This window comes from Hyaloscypha bicolor (assembly GCF_002865645.1).
Source record: "Hyaloscypha bicolor E unplaced genomic scaffold K444scaffold_165, whole genome shotgun sequence".
In the NCBI taxonomy this organism is placed as follows: domain Eukaryota; kingdom Fungi; phylum Ascomycota; class Leotiomycetes; order Helotiales; family Hyaloscyphaceae; genus Hyaloscypha; species Hyaloscypha bicolor.
Genome location: NW_020194667.1, coordinates 27,768 through 47,063, shown reverse-complemented (window position 1 = coordinate 47,063; position 19,296 = coordinate 27,768). Strand labels below are relative to the sequence as shown.

The 19,296-nt window shown below is 49.0% G+C and overlaps 6 protein-coding genes across 6 annotated transcripts; 3 read left to right on the top strand and 3 right to left on the bottom strand.

The window, feature by feature from the left end:
- Positions 1-520: 520 nt before the first annotated feature.
- K444DRAFT_646895 (ubiquitin carboxyl-terminal hydrolase) lies at positions 521-4,433 on the top strand (the record flags this gene model as incomplete). Its single annotated transcript, XM_024885263.1, has 7 exons — positions 521-725; positions 784-931; positions 991-1,453; positions 1,500-3,080; positions 3,130-3,786; positions 3,833-4,274; positions 4,327-4,433. 7 exons carry the CDS (start codon positions 521-523, stop codon positions 4,431-4,433), a joined length of 3,603 nt encoding a protein of 1,200 aa, XP_024729551.1.
- A 455-nt stretch (positions 4,434-4,888) lies between these two features.
- On the bottom strand, positions 4,889-6,859 carry K444DRAFT_668349 (FAS1 domain-containing protein). The gene is made up of 3 exons (XM_024887397.1): positions 6,140-6,859; positions 5,635-6,089; positions 4,889-5,581 (listed from the first exon to the last, which is right to left on the bottom strand). The coding sequence occupies exons 1-3, from the start codon at positions 6,590-6,592 to the stop codon at positions 5,080-5,082; spliced, it is 1,410 nt and encodes a 469-aa protein (XP_024729550.1). The 5' UTR covers positions 6,593-6,859; the 3' UTR covers positions 4,889-5,079.
- A 259-nt stretch (positions 6,860-7,118) lies between these two features.
- K444DRAFT_619352 (uncharacterized protein) lies at positions 7,119-9,070 on the bottom strand. The gene has a single exon (XM_024881501.1). The coding sequence runs from the start codon at positions 8,786-8,788 to the stop codon at positions 7,445-7,447; it is 1,344 nt and encodes a 447-aa protein (XP_024729549.1). The 5' UTR covers positions 8,789-9,070; the 3' UTR covers positions 7,119-7,444.
- Positions 9,071-11,329: 2,259 nt separating this feature from the next.
- Positions 11,330-12,475, bottom strand: K444DRAFT_186905 (uncharacterized protein). Its single transcript, XM_024870893.1, has 2 exons — positions 11,621-12,475; positions 11,330-11,564 (listed from the first exon to the last, which is right to left on the bottom strand). Exon 1 carries the CDS (start codon positions 12,236-12,238, stop codon positions 11,678-11,680), a length of 561 nt encoding a protein of 186 aa, XP_024729548.1. The 5' UTR covers positions 12,239-12,475; the 3' UTR covers positions 11,330-11,564; positions 11,621-11,677.
- A 1,706-nt stretch (positions 12,476-14,181) lies between these two features.
- K444DRAFT_572042 (MFS general substrate transporter) lies at positions 14,182-16,278 on the top strand. Its single transcript, XM_024877343.1, has 5 exons — positions 14,182-14,285; positions 14,343-14,569; positions 14,616-15,559; positions 15,606-15,837; positions 15,892-16,278. Exons 1-5 carry the CDS (start codon positions 14,264-14,266, stop codon positions 16,111-16,113), a joined length of 1,647 nt encoding a protein of 548 aa, XP_024729547.1. The 5' UTR covers positions 14,182-14,263; the 3' UTR covers positions 16,114-16,278.
- Positions 16,279-17,191: 913 nt separating this feature from the next.
- On the top strand, positions 17,192-19,034 carry K444DRAFT_619349 (HET-domain-containing protein). Its single transcript, XM_024881500.1, has one exon. The coding sequence runs from the start codon at positions 17,390-17,392 to the stop codon at positions 18,740-18,742; it is 1,353 nt and encodes a 450-aa protein (XP_024729546.1). The 5' UTR covers positions 17,192-17,389; the 3' UTR covers positions 18,743-19,034.
- Positions 19,035-19,296: the final 262 nt, after the last annotated feature.

Below are 19,296 nucleotides of genomic sequence, written 5' to 3'. Positions count from 1 at the left end.
TCCGACCATACGTCTCTGGCCGAATGAGGCTACAGGCACCAAAGCCAGCCTTGTCAACTGCACCAGGCCATTCCAGACATTCACTATTCCGTTTCGTGAATCCTCCTCTTCACCTTGTCACCTCTTGCCTTTACAAAGGCAAGCATCAACTTCCATTCTTATTTTCCGACAGATATTCTTGTTTTGTGGCAACTACAAAGCTTGATCGCGGCTATTGAAAGGCCAACATCTACAGACGCGGTACTTCACGTCATCATTCGCCAGCGGCCGTTAGCGAAGCGAGGCCAAAGAACCTGGGAAGAGCAAGGTGCTCTTGCACAGCCCGAATCAACCAGGAAACCACACCGCGCCATCGTCGTAGCCTTTCCAGTTCTTTGATCTCGGTTTTGTATTTCTGGGAAGGCGTATTTCACCTCTGCAATCATGAATCCGGTAAGAACCTCTCCCTCCCTCTCTGCCCCTCTTCCACAGGTTCCCCTCCACCTCATACATAACCAAGGCCTCCAACTTCGCATCCACCATGGCGCAAATCCGCGTGGTTCCGATCTTCGAAGATGACTCTGACGATTATGAGCAGCTCTTCAATGCAGATGCACTTTCCCCCGGCAACGATATGATTGTTGACTCGGAAGATCTACTCAACGATGCAGCAGAGGCTGAGAAAGATGACGGCGACATTGCCATCATCAACCCAGAAGACGAGCCGGTATTCCGGGCTGATGACTGTATGAGATCCCCACCTTCCTGAGCTGTACCACTGGCTGACTTTCACTTTCTTGGTAGTTGAGGGCATGAAAGAGCTTGTCCTTCCTCTTCTCCCGGAACAACCTCCTGTCCTCGAGGACAAAGTACACACTTGGGCGATAGAGAACTGGCGAGACCATCCGCGGAGGGATCATGGCCCTACCTTTGAAGCCGGGGGCCATCCTTGGTATGCAACATTCAAAATTGAGGAGAAAATGGTTGGGCATCCTTTGCTGACGTCAGTAGGCGCGTTCTTTTCTTTCCCAACGGCAATAATGTCGATTACGTTTCCCTCTACCTCGAGCATGCCTATCCGGAAGGAACCCCCCCAGATGATTTTGCCTGCTGTGTACAGTTTGGGCTGGTTGTATGGAATCCAGAAGCACCAGCCATCTACCAATATCATACTGCCCACCACCGATTCACAAAGGAGGAGGGCGACTGGGGATTTACAAGATTTGTCGAATTACGGAAGCTATACACGGCCCCGTGGGATGATTCTGGCCGCTACTTATTGGGAGACAATTACACTGCGAATATTACTTCGTATGTAAGAATTTGCAAGGACGAGACTGGGGTCTTATGGCACAACTTTAACAACTATGATTCGAAGAAGGAGACCGGCTACGTCGGACTGAAGAATCAAGGCGCTACCTGCTACCTGAACTCACTCATACAGTCTTTGTACTTCACAAACGCATTCCGAAAGGTATGATTACATTGTCCTGAGCGCTGGATATTGGCTAACCAGTAAGGCTATCTATCAAATTCCTACACAAGATGAAGAGACCCTCCAGAATAGCGCATACACCCTCCAACGACTCTTTTATCAACTCCAAACATCGAACACTGCCGTAGGCACGAATGAGCTTACCAAATCCTTCGGCTGGGAAACGAGACACATTTTCGAGCAGCAGGATGTACAAGAGCTTTCTCGCAAGCTTATGGAGCGCATGGAGGAGAAGATGAAGGGAACTGAGGCCGAGAATGTTCTGCCCAAGCTCTTCTGCGGCAAGGTCCGGACTTACATTTCGTGCATCAACGTCGAATATGAATCTCGGCGGGTTGAAGATTTCTGGGATATCCAGTTGAACGTCAGCGGCAACAAGAATCTCGAGGAGAGCTTCAAGGATTATGTCCAAGTTGAGGTTATGAATGGCGAGAACCAATACTTTGCAGGCGAGCAGTTCGCGCTCCAGGATGCCAACAAAGGAGTCATCTTCGAGACGTTCCCCGAAGTCCTCCACTTACAGCTCAAGCGGTTCCAATACGACATTGACCGCGATGCGATGATGAAGATCAACGATCGCTACGAATTCCCCGAGACTTTTGACGCAGCGCCGTACTTGTCTGATGACGCAGATAAATCAGAACCCTGGATTTATCAACTCCATGGTGTCCTGGTCCACAGTGGTGATCTCAACGCTGGTCACTACTATGCATTCATCAAGCCAAACAAAGAGGGATGGTTTTACAAGTACGACGACGATAAAGTTACAAAGGCTACCATGAGAGAAGTGTTAGAAGATAATTTTGGTGGTGAGTTTTTACTGCCAAACGGTCCAATGGCAATGCGTGGTAAAACGAAACCAATCATACGCCAGATGTCCGCCTACATGTTGGTTTATATCCGCCAAAGTCGACTCGATGAAGTTCTCCTTCCTGTGACCAAAAGGGATACGCCACCACATCTCCAGAAGAAACTTGACGAAGAAGCAGCATTGCGCGAAATGCGCAAGAAAGAACGAGAGGAGCAACACCTGTATCTGGGCTGCAAGGTCATCACGGAGGATACTTATCGAGCTCATGGCGGAACGGACTTGACTTCTTTTGATCGCGCCAACAGCGAGGATGAGCCTGCTGCCCCCCGATTCTACCGACTCCTTCGGAAATCTACGATAGGAGAATTGACAGCGAAAGTTGGAGAGGACACTAATGTTGACCCCAAGCGAATACGTCTCTGGGCTATGGTCAACCGGCAAAACAAGACTATTCGGCCAGATGCACCGATTTCCGAGATGAATACAACAGTCGAGGACGCCTATCAGCGATTGGGGGGTAGCAAGTCTGCGGAGTTACGATTATGGGCAGAGGTAGCTGAGGAGGTTAACATCGATGGCAATGCCATTTGGCCAGCGACTCCAAGTCAAACGAATGGAAATGCACCAAAGACCGATCTTATTGTTTTGTTCCTGAAATGGTTCGATGTTGAAAGCCAATCTCTGTCGGGGGCGGGTCACATTTACATCAGTAGGGAGAAGAAAGTTGAGGATTTAGTCCCAGTTATTCTAAAGAAGATGGGCTGGATAGAGAAGACGCAGCTGCGGTTGTTTGAAGTACGTGATATCAAACACTATTGGTAATATCTCGCTAATACTATCACAGGAGATCAAGCCAAATATGATTGAGCCAATGAAGGCCAAGCAGTCTCTCAAAGCAGCTGAGCTTCAAGATGGGGATATTGTCTGTTTCCAGAAAGCGGACGTCAAGTCATCGGAAAGCGATCGAGAGTCCGTCACATATCTCACCAATCAGTTGACGCTTGCTGACAACGACGACAGGAGCGTTTCCTCAAAGTCTTCTTCCGACAAGACCTCGTTATCGAAATCGAACCTGGGCCTGGACCGCATCGACAACGCTCAACAGTTCTATGATTTTCTCGTTCACAGACGAGAAGTCAGATTCCACCCTCATCCGACACGAAATGCCAATCCCGAACTGTATCAACCGTTTGAACTGATTCTTAGCAATAAGCATTCTTATGATCAAATTGCAGCAAAGGTGGGAGAGCATTTGAAGGTCGACCCAACACATCTCAGATTCTGGACCGTGAATGCTGCAAATGGAAACCCAAAAGCATCCGTAAAGCGTGGACAAAGTCAGAGTCTCTCAACCATTCTCAACCCGCCATACAGCACCTTCGCCAATAACAACCAACGGCCTGATGCCCTTTATTTTGAGGTTCTCGACATCAGTCTAACAGAACTGGATACCAAGAAAGCTTTGAGAGTTATTTGGCTGAGCGATGGCATGTCGAAAGAAGTAAGATAAGCCACGCTCATTTAGAGCAATTACTGATATAGTACAGGAACCTTTTGATATCCTTGTCCCCAAGAACGGCACAGTTGAAGACCTGATTGCAGCACTCATTAAAAAGGCACAACTGGACGACGAAGAGAAAGCTGGCCCCATTCGAGTTTATGAGACTCACAGCAGCAAAATCCACAAGAACCTCATCCGGGAAAGCCAAGTCATGGGCATCACGGAGTATGTCCATGTCATTGCCGAAAGAATTCCGGAAGAGGATCTGGAGCCAGGATCAGAGCTTATCCAAGCATTCCACTTCCAGAGCGAACCAAGCAAGTCACATGGAATTCCTTTCAGGTTCAAGATAATTCCTGGTGAAGTATTTTCGGACACCAAGAAACGATTGGAAAAGCGAACTGGCATGAAGGGCAAAAACTTCGAAAAGATAAAATTCGCCATTGTCAAGCGAAGCTCTTATTCGAAACCTACATATCTCACTGATGGCAAGTACGCTCGTCTTGGTTTTCTGAATCACATGCTAATATGATGCTTTAGACTCCATCCTTGATGAGATGCTGACGGCAGAAGACGATATGCTCGGCTTAGACCACGTTGACCGATCACGCGTTGTTAGAAACGGAGTGGATTTGTTCCTCAAGTAGACTTTCTTGGACCTGGGTACTTAAGAGCAAGCATTTGCTACTTTCGCCTTTTTCTTTACCTTTTTGTATGTTATGGATCGGAGCGAGCAGATCGATCGGCTTCTGCCTTGGCGCTTGGGCGGTAAAATGATATGCGGGCTGCTTGAATGTGGGCAGATGAATGGATGGAGGGAATGGGTGGTGCGAATGATAGATGGCATGGGTTTACGAGTGGATATGCATGGATGGAGTGAGGGGTGCGTCGTTTCTCCAGGCAATCAGATAGAAACAGTAAATAGTGAACATGAACAGTCTCGCTTATCCCGTGCGCCCCTGTTATTGAGAGGTGTTCACTCACTAGGGTGTGGAGACGAGATTTGAGATCTCCGCGCTGGGGGCAGTCCCTTCGAGTGATGATATTGCTGCCGGTTCAGCATCTCAAGCCAGAAGTTTGGATCAGGAAAGGATCTTGGTGTCTCACTTCGAAGATGTTCCACATTTGACATTAACTAAATTGAGTAATGATAGATTTCTATATGAGTTCGCCTGCCACAAGATATCAACATTTCAAAGCCCACAACAGCATGAAAGTCGTAAGGGGTATAGCTATATACATCCAGCCATCCATTATTCCACAATCATCCTCCCCTCTCCACCCCTCAACTCATCAAAAATAGCTCCCATCCCCCCTCAATGCTCTACTCGGACTCCGAGGCGGAATGGCCGGCCCATCAACCTGTCCATACTCCCTCCCCGCAACCCCCGAATCCGCTCCATACTGCTGCTGCATCCCCGTACTCTGCAATCCCAATCCTGGATCTTCTTGTCGCTGCACCTGGCCCCGCTGAACGTAGAATTTGTTGAATGGCGATGCGGTCGCGCCCGACATGGAGCTGTTGTCCCAGGGCGCTGCGGCTGTTGCTGCTGCCTTGTTGCGGCGGTGCCGGTAGATGAGGAAGGCGAGGGTAGAGATGAGCGCGAGGCTGACGACGCCGACACCGACTCCCAGCCCGGCTTTGGCGCCGGTGGACATGCCGCTGTTCCCGCCGCTGGAGGTGTAAGTTGGGGTGGTGATGGAGTTTTGGGTTGAGGTTGGAGCTGGGTTGGATGTCGTAGATGCTGTTGCGGTGGGCTTTGGGGGTCCGGAAGTGTCGAAGCGGTTTAGGAGGCTTGGGGATTGTTAGATCTCTGGTGGGTTTGGGGGGGGAAGTGCAGGACTCACTTGTCAAGCACGTGCACGACTCCGTTCGCAACCATCAAGTCTGATGCGATGACTTTCGCGGCATTGACATATATATCTCCACCCTGGATTGTTATCTGGAGGTTTGTCCCCTGCTGGGTCTTCAAGCTCATTCCATTTTTCAGCATCGGACTGTAGTTGACGGATCCTGGGACGATGTGGTATTCGAACACGGCTTCGAGGTCAGCTGCAGAGGAGTTTTGAGCGAGCTGGGTGGCACCAGCGAGAGCGGCTGCAGAGTTGGGAATGAAGTAAGTGACATCGTGCAAATCGAGGACTTGATTCACATATGTCGCGCTGCTACTCAGATACCCATCGGCATTTAATATGGCAATGAAGTACTGCAGGTTCGCATTTGTGATCTCCATCACAGTGGTAACAGGGATCGAGAGGACAGAGTTGATTATACGGACGATGCCACCGACGCAGGGAATATCCTGTTTCCATTGTCAGCAGAAGTGCGAAGAGATGGGATCTTGGGACTTACGGAGCCTGATGAAGTGCTGATGCTTCGATTCCCTGTTATCGCCTCAGGCGTGCCATCACTTCCTAAGACGAGCTCAACTGCCTGTCCCCCGGTGACGTTGGCATATGTGGAGTCAGACAAGTTGCTCTGGATGAATTGCGGCGTGCTTGAGATCGAGAGCGTCGGATACCCGCCTTTGAGAAGTCCATACTGGATATTCGGTAGTATCTGAGTACCGTTCAGAACACCTGGGTTCTGGGCATTGAATTTCGAAATAGCATCATTGCTCGGCGCAAGGAATGTGAAGTTGTTGGCGTTTGCCAGCAATGCAGTCGCGTTTGATGAGGAATTGACCAAAGTGTAAAGGCTGCTCAACTGAGGATAGCCCTGCAGCACCTCAAGGAGAGAGATCGCCCAGCCACGAGAAACAAGTGTCGCCAGCCACAACAGGCTCGAAGTTCGCAATAGCTTCATCTTCTCACCATCTTCGGAGGAATGTCGAAAAGCAAACAGGAAGGAAGGAAAGAACCAGCATTGTTCGAACTGAGGCTCGGGAGATTGCGAATGTCATAAACATCCCCCGCAATGGGAACCGAACCTGGTCGGCCCGTGGCTACTAGGTTGGATGGCTCGTGGCAGAAGGGCTATTGGAGGTTTCACAACAGAGTTTCGATATTCGCATTTTAAAGCCTTGCCGTTAAGGTGATAGCTCCGTAAGAATGGGCCGCCTCGAGCGTGCCACCCCCGGAAAGGGGCTGGGGTTGCCGCCGAGCTCATGCCAGAAACGGGGCCTCGACTGGGCCGTGCTAGGGTCGGGGCAGGGTCCTGAATCAATTGAGTTGGACGCCATTTGCGCCGTTCCACCAGTCGGACCACAGGAAATCCGACCAAAAGATACCCCCCAGCACATGGCACAGTAGTACAGTAACGTTATCACACGTTCACGGCGCGCACTGCCGAGGCAGAGTACCATGGAGACATTCAAAATCTACTCAAAGTACTGCAGATGATGCGAGCGATGCGAGGATGTGACGATGTCGAAGTGTCGATCATCTCACATGTTGAAGATCGTGAATGTTACTTTACCCCGCGCGGGGTTGTCAGTATAACCTCGCTGTTTTCGAACTTCGTTTGGAAGAAGGGAACGAACGTGATGGGGAGAGTGAGTCATCACGTTACCTGCTGTCTCTCGTTGAGGTTCCATTGCTTGGTTTGTGGTCCGAGTTGTTTTGTCCATGTTTTTCCATACTTTTATAAAGTGTACACAACTCCACGAACCTCGTCAAGAGCCGCCGGCTATTGGTAAAGTGCTTTTAATTGAAAATTTCACTGGGAAGTGACAGGGCGGAAACCTCCAATCAGAGCAACCTCGCCAACTGGCAAGCCAACAACTATGTTCAGCAAAATTCCCAAGTCCTCGGCCTCATCCCCATACTTCTTTGCAGCTTCCCGACTCGCAGATAGATCCATAAACGCCTTAGTTCGTGATACCAGATTCACGATCCTCAGCTTCCCCAAACATCCGTTTCGTCTTTTGTCAAGCAATACGTGGAGTAACGACCAAATGTCTGGCTCGCAATTTCGCAACACCAATATCTCGAGCGACTGGGGCAGGGATTCGACGAATTGTACATTGCCGTATTGGTGTGATTTTTCTCGTCCCACAAGAGTGTACACGGTAGCATCAATTTTGCGTAATTTCTCGAACTCTGTCAATGATCCCAGAGGCAGTGGTACTACTTCAAAGGTAAAGTCCTCCCATTCTTCCTCATGATTGACAAGAACTAATTCTTCCAAGGAAAATCTCGATGGCATGAGTCCATCCCGTATGGCGCGCGGTATAAAAGGCTGAGCAGCCCCTTCTTCCTCGACATCGACCCAATTGTGACAATAGGTAAGATGTACGAGACGGGGCAAGCACTTGAGAAGTTCGGCGAATACCAATGAGTTGACGTCAGAAGAAGGAAGTGAAAAGTGGGTGACGTTCCCTCTGAGACTTTCAATGTTGCGTTGTCCCAACCATAAGCCGGCACAGGTGAAGCGTCTCAAAGACTGGAGCGGCAAGAATGGCATGACCATGTCCGCGAACACATCCCCGCTAGCAAAGTAATCAGCGGCGAGCTCCACATCACGCAGGTGAGACAGAGAATATGGTGAGGATGTATTCGAGTCCTGAAATTTGCAGGCTCGGTGGAGAGCTTTGGAAACCCAAGTTGAGAGCCTCGGATAGTCTGGTAGTTTGAGGCTCGTAATGTTCGGTAGGAGAAGGAGAACGAATGCGGTGACTGCATCCCAATTTTCCTCAGAGTAGAAGTCCCAAAGCCAGAGATTTTTCTCGCTCTTATCTTCACTGGTTGCAAATACCATCTCGAGTATGTCCTTCACATCGTCCCGATTACGATCGAGCGAATCAGGTGGGGACCAATAGACGCTCCATGAGGTGCTGGTGAAAGACTTGACGAAGCGCGCTAGGTCTGGCCGCTTCAAAAGCGTGCAAAGGAACGCCCACGTTTGTTGACATTGGTTCTCCGCAAATGATGAGTACAATATCGGGATAGCGATAGCATGAAGGTGGTGACTGCAGAGAGCCAAATTTGAAAGGTCTTTTGGGGAGTCTAATTGGTAGACAACGCGTAGTACCAGCTCATCGGGAAGTTTGTTGAGCGTCATGGTTCTGGGGCGAACCCGATGAGTGCTGAGAATTGCGAGCTTGCAACAGTATAATATGGGAAGGGGTTCGATGAAATGGATGAGTTTGAGTTGGTTCGGTGAGTCGTAGCAGCGTTGCTGCCTCGTTTGCGGCTTCCGTTCCCAAGCTCCTGCATGAGGCGATAGGCTCTAATCCTCTCCACGATCAAGTGCAACGTAAACCTTGTAAGTGCTAAAGTTGCCGCAGAAAATGGATTTTTGGTCCCTTTGTTCGAGCTTTGGGCTCTGAATCCTGTTTAAGCGTGGAGTTGTCTGTGTTTGTGAGATGAGATAAGAGCTGGCGAGTGGTTGCCTGTGACGAAGTCATCACGTGATGACTCCAAATTGAGGCGTTCCATGTTGTATATCTTTGCCTGGTTGGATCCAGTGGCGTTCATGGTAGGCCCTTGGATGTTATGTCAGGGAAAGAGTCGGAGTGTTTGACCGATTTTGTACTATGGAACATTGTCTGGTACTACAATTTTAAGCATAATTCCCAACGTTTCCCATCTTCCATACAATATTCTACTTCCACCAAACCTTCTCTCATGGCCCATTGCAAAACTAGTTTCACAGCGCTCAGCTTCTACAATATTCCTGCTCATTTGTTGTCGTACAGCACCGCCATCACTGCATAGATCGTATCCGTATAGTTCTCCATAACTGGTTCTTCCAAGATCTTTGGGTTTGTTGAATGAAGATCACGTGATTATATTTCTCTATATAGATGCCTTTCAATGCCGGCTCAAGGAGGGCACGAATGCTGGATCTCATTGTCAATGTCCCAAATTAAGCTTCAAGTTCCAAGTTTCACTGGTGTCATCTTCAATAGCAATTTGGTCCATCATAGTCCTTGCCTCTATCCATCCGTACAGTCACAACCAACCCCAACTTTTCCCCCTCAGTCTGCCACCAGAGTCCGTCTTCCACATCAAATCTTTCTGAAAAGACCAGTTCCACCATCTTCAACTTTCGCAATTCACCCCGCCGTCTTCTGTCAAACAAAAACTTCTCTGCCCCTCTCTTCACCTCAGTGCAATTCCATAAAACCAGCCTCTCCAACGACTTCGGCAAGCTCTCCACAAGTCGCGCCGCCTGCCCAAGCCTGAATTGCGCCACAGCAGTGGCTCCCTCATTAAACACCGCACGTGGAATTGGTCCTGTGAGCGTGAAAACCGTAACTTCGAGCCGACGCAGTTTGACAAATCCAGTCAAAGACCCGAAGGCCAAGGAACGCGGCTCGATTTCTTGAGAGATGACAACTTCCTCGTGCAATTCCTCATTCCAGTTACGTTCCCATTCCTCGACTGGGTCTTTCTCTCGGTCCACGATTATCAACTCGTCGAGAGATTGCTGCAGATGCATAATTGCGTCTCTGACAGAGCAGTTGACGTAAGGATAGTGGATCCCGTCGCTAGTATTACTGCTGTAGACATATGAGAAATAGGTGAGGTTTGGGAAACGCTCAAGGAGAGGTGCCAATGCGTGAGGGTGGATGTCGGTTCGTAGGAAAGATAGACGGGTGATGTGCGGTGCGACGACTTCGATGCCCTTATAAATATCCTCCCACATTATTGCATTCTCAAAAGTAAAAGTTTTTAGCGACCGAAGTCGAACGAATGGCTCGATGAATTCAAAGAAGTTCGTCACTTCGGAGAACCTAGCTAATTGAACGTATTGAAGGTTGCAATACGGTGCTCGTAGGTCACATTGTTGTAGCTGAGCCGTTTTGGAGAAAACGAGGGTTGTGTAGATGCCCATTGGTGTCTCCTTGAAAAATTCCAATGTTGAGAGGTTGGGTAGGAGTAACAGGACCAATGCGACAATTGGGTGCGAAGAAGGGTAGGGGCTGAACATTGCCTCGTACCAAAGCTCCCTCTGCCCCTTTTCCGCGCATGCTGTCGCAATCAGATCCTCGATTTTGACGCGGTGCGGCTCGAGTAGCTCGGGCTTGAGGGGATCAATCCATGGAAAATTGCTCGAATAGATCTTGACATAGGATGCCAAGTCTGGCCGCTCCAAGATCGTGTGAATAAACTTGGCCGTATTCGACTCTTTCTCGACGAATGTCGAGTAAAGGGTTGGCGCGACAAGTTCGTTCCAAGTGTGACAGCAAAGGGCTGCATTGAGCAATGACTCGGGGTAGTCCCATTCCAACATGCCCCTTTTCTGGATTCTAAGCTGGGGGAACACCTGTATTTTCAGCTCTTCAGGAAGCTTACTGAAAGCCATACTGGAGGTTCAAGAGAGTTGATTTGGAATTCAAAGGAAAGAGGAAGGTGAAGAAGTTAATTCGGATGTTAAATGTCTGAAACGTGGTCCGAAGGGTCGCATCTCGCTTGAGATGAAAGCCACAGAACGCCACCCTATGTTCACCGTCGCCAGGGAAACTCACTTCCCCTCCCCAAGTTCCCTCTGCATTCTGCTGTGGTGCTCTCTCAAGCGTTGAAAATGCGAGACGAGAATCGAACTTCGATTCGACATAAGATGTCCCAGAAAATGGGAAACATTGAGCGAGATATGAAGCAAAAACTGATTCACCATTCCCTGGGTGGTCCAAAACCTTGACTCAGAGATTCACTCTCTACTCCAAGGACAATCTCAATGTCCCAAGACTTTTGGTACATTGAAGCGATGTGCAACAAATCCAAAAATCTTGAGATTCACCCTCAAGTCTGTTCACATACTCTGACACGCCCTCGGCACTCCTACCATATCAGAAATTGCTCATATGCCTTGCAGTTCATCAGCTTGATCGCTAATTGGATGTAAGTTCCTGTAAAAAGACGGGCATTGGATATTCAACGAACTTACTCAGAACCCGGATATTCTCCCTTATGTCTACTTACCACGATGCCCAACTTCTGGCCCTCAGCCACGCACCTCGACCCTTCCTCCGCAACTTCGTCTAGAGAGATACCATAGGCAAAGACAAGTGTGATCACTTTCATGCTCTTCAATGCGCCTTGTTGGCTCCTCTCGAACAACACCTTCACCACCGCAAAGAATCAAACAGGCTTTAAGGACCAACTCTAACTCCTCTGGCAAGCTTTCTGCAAACCGAGTATTCTCACAAACACGAGGGCCCGTCTGTAAGTCTTTCGGCAAGCTGGAGTCGAAACCAGGATCCCCTGGTCTCCTCCCCACGAGAGTGCGTACCATAGCTTCAAGCCGACGCAAGTTATGGAACTTCACCAAAGACCCAAGCGGCAAACCCTCATTCTCCCCCATCAGGTAGTCCACTGTCTCGATCTCTTCTTGGGTGTTTATGATGGTCAGCTCCTGCAGCGACGGCTGCGAGTGGATGATTCTCAACCTCATTTCATGTGGATAGAACGAGAATGGGGGCTCTGCTTCGCCGCAGTTGCTGTACGTCGAATGCGTGACGTTGGGGAAAGGTTTGAGGAGAGTTCGGAACACAAGGGGAGACATATCGGATCTTTGAAGCGAAAAGTGGTCGCATGTGGAAAAGCCCCTGGGATAGCTGGGATATTCTGTTTGTAGAAGTCGTTGTAGAAGTTGTGTGCCGAGGCTATGCTCCTGGAGATTTGAGTGGGAAGAAAGTCTTTTATGACCAATCTACTGCTCCCTCGTCGTCAGATAAAATGCCAAGTTCGATGTTGCGGAGATTCTTCAAAGCGTATGGTGACAGAATGTTCGAGTCTTGGAGCTGTGCCGCACGAGCAACTACCGCGGGAATGCATTTCAGGTCTTCTCCTGTATCATGGTAATAAGGAAGGCTTAGGTTTTGAGAGGTTTGGGAGAAGCAGCATAAACATTGCAACGACCGCTTCCCAAGCACCAACTTGTCCTTTACAGCCAGATATCGCGTCGTACCATCCGCCCCTCTGACGCTCATTTCCGCAGATCTTCGCCAGCTCTGCTTTCAGTGTGATGCTCATGGCATCTACCATAAAAGTGTGGTCTCTTCCCAATGCGAGTGCGGGCCAGAGCTGATGAAAGTCTTGACATAGGGTGCTAGATCCGGCCGCGCCATTATCGTTGACAGAAATTTCAGTATTTGCAGCGGCCCTCTATGATCACTGAAACTGGAATAAAGCGCTGGGTTGGCGAGGCGGTAGAAGCGTCTGCAGCACAGTACAAGATTTGAGAGGTGTGTCGAAAACTCCAAGTGATTGGAGATCTGGACGAGCAACTCATCGGGCAGCACCTGGAGGGTCATGACTTCGGTGTGCAGTCGGGATCTTGAAGATGCAGTAGAGACGTTGACGTTGACGTTCAAGGGACCTGACTCACGCGTTTGCCGGGTAATTACTCGTCAGGGGCAAGAAATCTCGAGGCAAGCCATGTTCCCAGAAGTCAGCATCAATAGTCCACGACTCCACGGAGCGCAAAGGCTGCGAAACTCATCTTGTCACACGATTTTCTGCTGTGCCCTCCCAGGCTGCCAGAGTACCACGGAGCTGGGCGCAAAATCAAATCATTGGGCCCTATGTTTCTCAAGTGAGGCGCAACGCAGCGTCGTGCATGGCAGACAGAGCTTGCCGTACCGTACAGTGTAGTCGTGCTCACAAGTCCCGAAACGTTCTATTTCCATCCTCAAATTCGAGCAGGTTGTTTGCATCTCCAGCTCGTAGCAACATGCAAGACGTGCCGAGAAGTCTCGGCTGGATCAACACATCTCCACTTCTCCGCTTTCAAAGCAATTGTTCATCACTTGGCAAATGAAGAATCTTACAAAGAGAGATGTCAATGGAGCTCCCCTCATTCGTGGCGCTCCTTGTGGCGTTTGGAGCGCTGCTGGGGCTTCCCCAACTCCTCCTCCCCGATGCGAAGTCCTCCTCCACATGACACAGGGGCATTCCCGAGTGGCAGCTCCTTTCGGGAAATGAATTCGGTCATGCCTTGTAGCTGACAGCTTTGTTGATCTCGGTATCAATATATCGCGGCGGAAAGGGCAAGAAGACGCTCTCGAGCTGAAGAAGAAGATTATTTCGGTAGTGTCGTACAATATAGGCCAGCCAAGCTGCGTCAGCACAGACAATGCAGCCAACATCCGGGATTCCCAAGCCGCGGTTGAAGGTTCCGAGCGTTTATTCCCGTGTCATCGATGGAATCTCAATAACATCTGCCGATGATGCCCTAGGGCTCTGCATGGGTTGACAGGCAGCCGAGCACGAATGCGGGGAGGAGTGTCTGGGGTAAGGGTCCTGAATCATGCAGCACCACCAACCAACGCGTAACGATGCTCGCTTCTGAACTCCCAAATATTGGTTTCGCATCGGATCCTAGGGATGCAGCGGGGTAAATGGTTCTGGAAGCTTGGAGTTTTTGTTGTTGTTTATTGGCTGTTGAGTCAATCTGCACCCAGTATATGAACCTGCCGATCTCCCACGAGGATGAGAGATCTTTCTCTCCCTGTTTAATTTGTTTGAAGTGGTGTTGCTTCAATAACTTCTTTCGTATTGCACTCTTGAAAGTCGGGCAAGCTTCAAAATGGGGCTTGGTGTTCTGGAAGGTTAGTCCCAACCAGTTTGGACTTCCCATTGATATATTCAAGCTTACAATCTTCCAGATAATAAGCTCGCACATGTCCCTGGAACTGTGCTGTTGGATGATGAAGCTGCTCACTCCGAGGAGCGGCTTGTCGGACTCAAGCATGGCACAGGGAAAGACAGCCACATCGTCCTCTCCCCGCAACCCAGTGACGACCCAAATGATCCCTTGAACTGGCCAATGTGGAAGAAAGACATGATCATTGCAATCCTATGTCTCGGCACAATGCTGAATGCAGGCACAAACGTATGTTTCTGCTTCTTACACGACTTACAGGCGCTGATTGGCTCAGGGGCCGTTCCTCAATGCCTCATACTTCGTCATCGCCGAACAGGTCGGGAAACCACTCTCAGTTGTTGTTCTCGTTTCGGGCTATAATCTCCTTGCGGCAGGCTGCTCAGGACCTATCGTCTGTGCCCTCAGTCGAAAATACGGCAAACGGCCCGTTTTCCTGGCTTCCACAATCTTCGATATCATTGGAACAGCAATCGGCGAGTCCAAAATTAGTTACAATTACCTTCTCGCAGCACGCATCGTACAAGGTTTCTCCACCAGCGCCTTCGAATCCCTAATGATCGCCTCAATCGGTGATATGTACTTCGTACATCAGCGTGGCACACGAGTGGCATTCCAGAACTTCATCCAGAACTCGGCGTCCTCACTCGCCTCCATCATCTGCGGACAAGTTTTTGCAAGTCTCGGATGGCTCTGGTTATTCCACATGTTCCAGATATTCCTCGTTGTCCAATTTGTACTCATGTTCCTCTTCTGCCCTGAGACCACCTACCTCCGTGATGTTCGCTACGAAACCGACCTCGCAGTTAATGAAAAGCTGGATGAATTGGCGAAGATCGAGGAGCGGCATCGAGAAGTGGAGGTCGGGATGGAGCTGGCAAATATACCGCCTAAGAAAACATTCGTTCAAGAATTGGCCGTATACACGGGTATTTACTCCAAGGACAACATATTCAAGTACTTACTGGGGCCATTCTTAACGTTGTTAAATCCCGCCGCTTGCTATGCTATCATCACTTCCGGACTCTTGAACGCCTGGTACGTCGGGTCGGCCATCATTCTCGCGGGAATCTTTTCCGGGCCGCCCTGGAAATTTGGGCCTGCGCAGATCGGATACATTGGTGCTGGACCGTTCATCGGTGGCATGATCGGGTCTATCTTTGTCGGCTGGTTTAGCGACCCCATTGTTAAGTATATGGGGAAACGAAACCAAGGCGTATAGTAAGTCCTCCATTTCCTCCAACTGATCTGCTCTAATATTCTCCAGTGAGCCAGAATTCCGTCTCGTATTCATGTCGGGAGCGACTGTCTTCATGGGTCTTGGAATGTTTCTGTTTGGTTATACAATGGCTATTGGTGCCAATGCAATCCTCTGTGCTTTCCTTCAAGGCGTCATGATGGTTGGTGTTCTGATCGGTATCTTTGCCACGTTGGCCTACGGTCTCGATGCATTCCGAAGCCAAAGCAGTGAGATATTCATCATGAACATGCTATTCAAGGTAATTTTCTTTCTTATTGCCAATGCCATAGCTTCCCAGCTGACCCGCATGCAGAACTTCATGTTCTACGGCCTTTCAAATTTTGCCAACCCTTGGGTGGAATCCAACGGTCCGGAACAGATAATGTATGTCTTTGGCGGCACTTCGATCTTCTTGGGGCTCTTGGCCATCCCGGTGTATATCTATGGGAAGAGACTCAGGAGCTGGTGGTCGAGACATGACCTCTTTGTCCTCTTGAAGATGGAAACGAAGGGTCCGGGGTTGGAGTTGGCGTGATGTAGAAGAGTAATATGGACCTCTAAGAGCTTGGCGATCGGTTGCTGGAAGGTCCTGGGAGTGTTGCATGTTTGATATCCCTCCCCTGATGTGGCGGTGTTGCAGATGTAGTTGAGAATTGTGTAGTATGCTTGAATGTACCGAAGAATGAAACATAAATTCGGCAATACTTCATGAATATAGTCGCTCTCCCACGTGAGAAAGTGCCGCAACTTCCGGAATAGTCAAAAAAATAGTCAAGCTCTGGTCTGGAATGTCCCACTGCTTCGAGGACAATGGCCCCACACCCAGGTGAATTTTCTACCAAAGAATCATATCAGATCGAATGACTGGTGCTGGAAGAGATGTGTAAACATCCTGATAGTTGGGCAGATATGGAATTGATCGAATATTTCTTTTTCGTCGTGGTGTATGGGATCACGTGCTGGCTGCAGACGTTCCATGTTGTTGGAACTGAGTGTACGCTGGTACACTGTAGTTTATATACCGGATGCATATATAGAGTGCTTACCCCGCGTGAGCTGAAAAATCAAGTCGTCAACCTCCAAAACATTGCAACACATGTCGGGTTATATTTAGGTCTCGATGCCAGGTCAGAGCCTCGTCAACCTTCACTTGAGGACATCGTGAGTCGAGCTTCAGAAAGGGCGTGCTTCCACAAACCATCTCGGATCAGCATCCATCAGACATCCGCAAACTCTCAAAACGACCACCAGGAGGCTTGTTATGTCGCACGTGACTTAGCTTAGCTCGACACCCTGTATCTTAGTTCTCGAGCTCCCCGCTGTGAGGGGGAAAATTCGTTTAGGCCTCAGGCACACGTTTCGCTTAATTATGGCGCTAAGGAGTATTTAGCCTCGCTCCCAAGCTTCTACGAGCTTCACGCTTCTCTTCTAGAATTAATCAGAGTTCTAGAAATCTCTCTCGTATTTCGTGACGTGTGTTTTACCCGGTAATTCGTTAACCTGGACTTGGTTCACTTCTGCCTATTTCTTCTGTGGATCTTCACCGCTTCTTCTTCCCTCTTTAGACGTACATACACACACCCAACAGAGCTGTTTTCTCTACGAGAACACCAGCCCCGGGTCGTAATAAGGCTCGAAGCGTGCCCCGTAGCTGTGGGAAGTCACTTCTACCGGTCGCTTTCTTGGGGAAAGGAATCCATTTCTATTTGAGCTGCGCCACCTCAAGGAACCACTTGAGGACCGTAAGCCTTACTCGAAGACGCATGTAATCTTACATTTTGTCGATAGCTGGCAACACGCAAAGCGAACCCATGAGGCTCCTCAATGCCAAGACGAAGAGGTTGGAGGAGTTCTTCGAGAAGGATGTCCCTCCTTATGTTATTCTGTCGCATACTTGGGGCAAGGATGAGGTGCTCTTCAAAGAAATCACGAAAGGGAGATACAACAACGACTCGGATAAGATTGAGGGTTGCTGCAGAGAAGCACTGGGCAGTGGCTTTGACTATGTCTGGATCGACACATGCTGTATCGATAAAAGAAGCAGTGCTGAACTGTCTGAAGCCATCAACTCCATGTTCAATTGGTATGAAAGGGCCTCAGCCTGCTATGCCTACCTGGCCGACGTCCATGATACGATGGACTTAGGTGTTCCAGAATCCACGTTGGCTTTCAGAAAGAGCAAGTGGTGGACTAGGGGCTGGACTCTCCAAGAACTACTGGCTCCTCGAATGGTTATATTTTACAACGCATCGTGGACTCGATTGGGTAAAAAACTCTACTCAATGTTTCGTGATTCCCCGCCCACCGGTTCCATCAATGGGTTGATCACTGAGATTACCGGGATAGGGACCAAGTATCTGAACGGTTACAACAGATGCTGCGATGCCAGCATTGCTGAAAGGATGAGTTGGGCGGCATTGCGGCAAACTACACGTGAAGAAGATGTTGCCTATTCGCTCCTGGGTATATTCAATGTGAATATGCCATTGCTTTATGGCGAAAAAGCGAGAGCTTTCCATCGGCTCCAGGAAGCCATTATCAGCTCTTCTCACGATCAGTCCATCTTTGCGTGGGGATCCAGACAAGTCGGAGCTATGGGTAACCGTGAACTACTTGCAAGCTCACCATCTGATTTTGTTGGATTCGCGGACGTCGTGCCTTATACTCCTGATTGGGCTGGCATCTCCCATTATTCGATGACAAATGCAGGCCTCCAAATTTCCATGAGATTGCGCAAGGTGCCTGGTAGTGACAATACCTTCATTGGGTTGTTCAATTGCGCTAAGCTCAATGAGAAAGGTTCACGAAATATCGCCATTGCTCTCATCCCCTCTCCAGAACAGGATGGGAAAGCTACCATGGTGGGACAGTTCATCAGATGTGGCGCAGTACCAATTTCGATATCGTTATCATTGTTTCAGGAACCTGACAATGATGCAGCCATCCCAATCTACATTAGCACAGAATATATGACTATGTACGAAAGTGGATTGAGGCTCACAAGATTGTCAGGGACAACAAGAACCTATATAGAAGCCATCGAAGCCTATCCCCCAGCTTGGGAATACGTTGTGGATCAAGGCTTTATTTTGGCCTTTGATAGGATCTTCCGTTCGGGGGATACCAGCGTCGAAATTTCGGGACAGCAAACTATTTATCTTTAGTATCTGATAGGGACAGGAGAACCCTTTGTTGTACGTCTAAAGTATGGGTTCAGCGTGCCGATATTCGAATTCCGGCTTTGCCCATCGACTTTAGAATTTGCGATTGCCCATCAAGAGTATGGCCAGTCCTTGGCAGAGACTATGATGATGCACAAAGGTCAAATAGATACGGTATTGAGCTGGCAGCAGCAGCTTGATACAGATGATGGAATTCTGACGTTCCGCTTTAAAAAGGAGGCGACCCCACCGTGGATCCTTCATCTAGCCCTAAGTCATTATAAGTAGATTGGGTTTCTAATAAAGTTATGTACTGGCCAATAGCCAGAAGAAGATAAAGTAAATTTCACTTCTTCCAATTCTGTTATCTTGCTACCAAAGCGGAAAAACCCATAAACGAGCGAGATAAGTAAATAGGCTGCAAATCAACTCTGGTAGGGATCCTTGTAAGTTTAACGTGCAATAAGATACCTTTAAAATTCTATATCAAAAACAAATATAGAAGCTATAACCAATTCTTAAGGTAGCCAGAATACGGTCCTCTTAGGGCTCCGCTC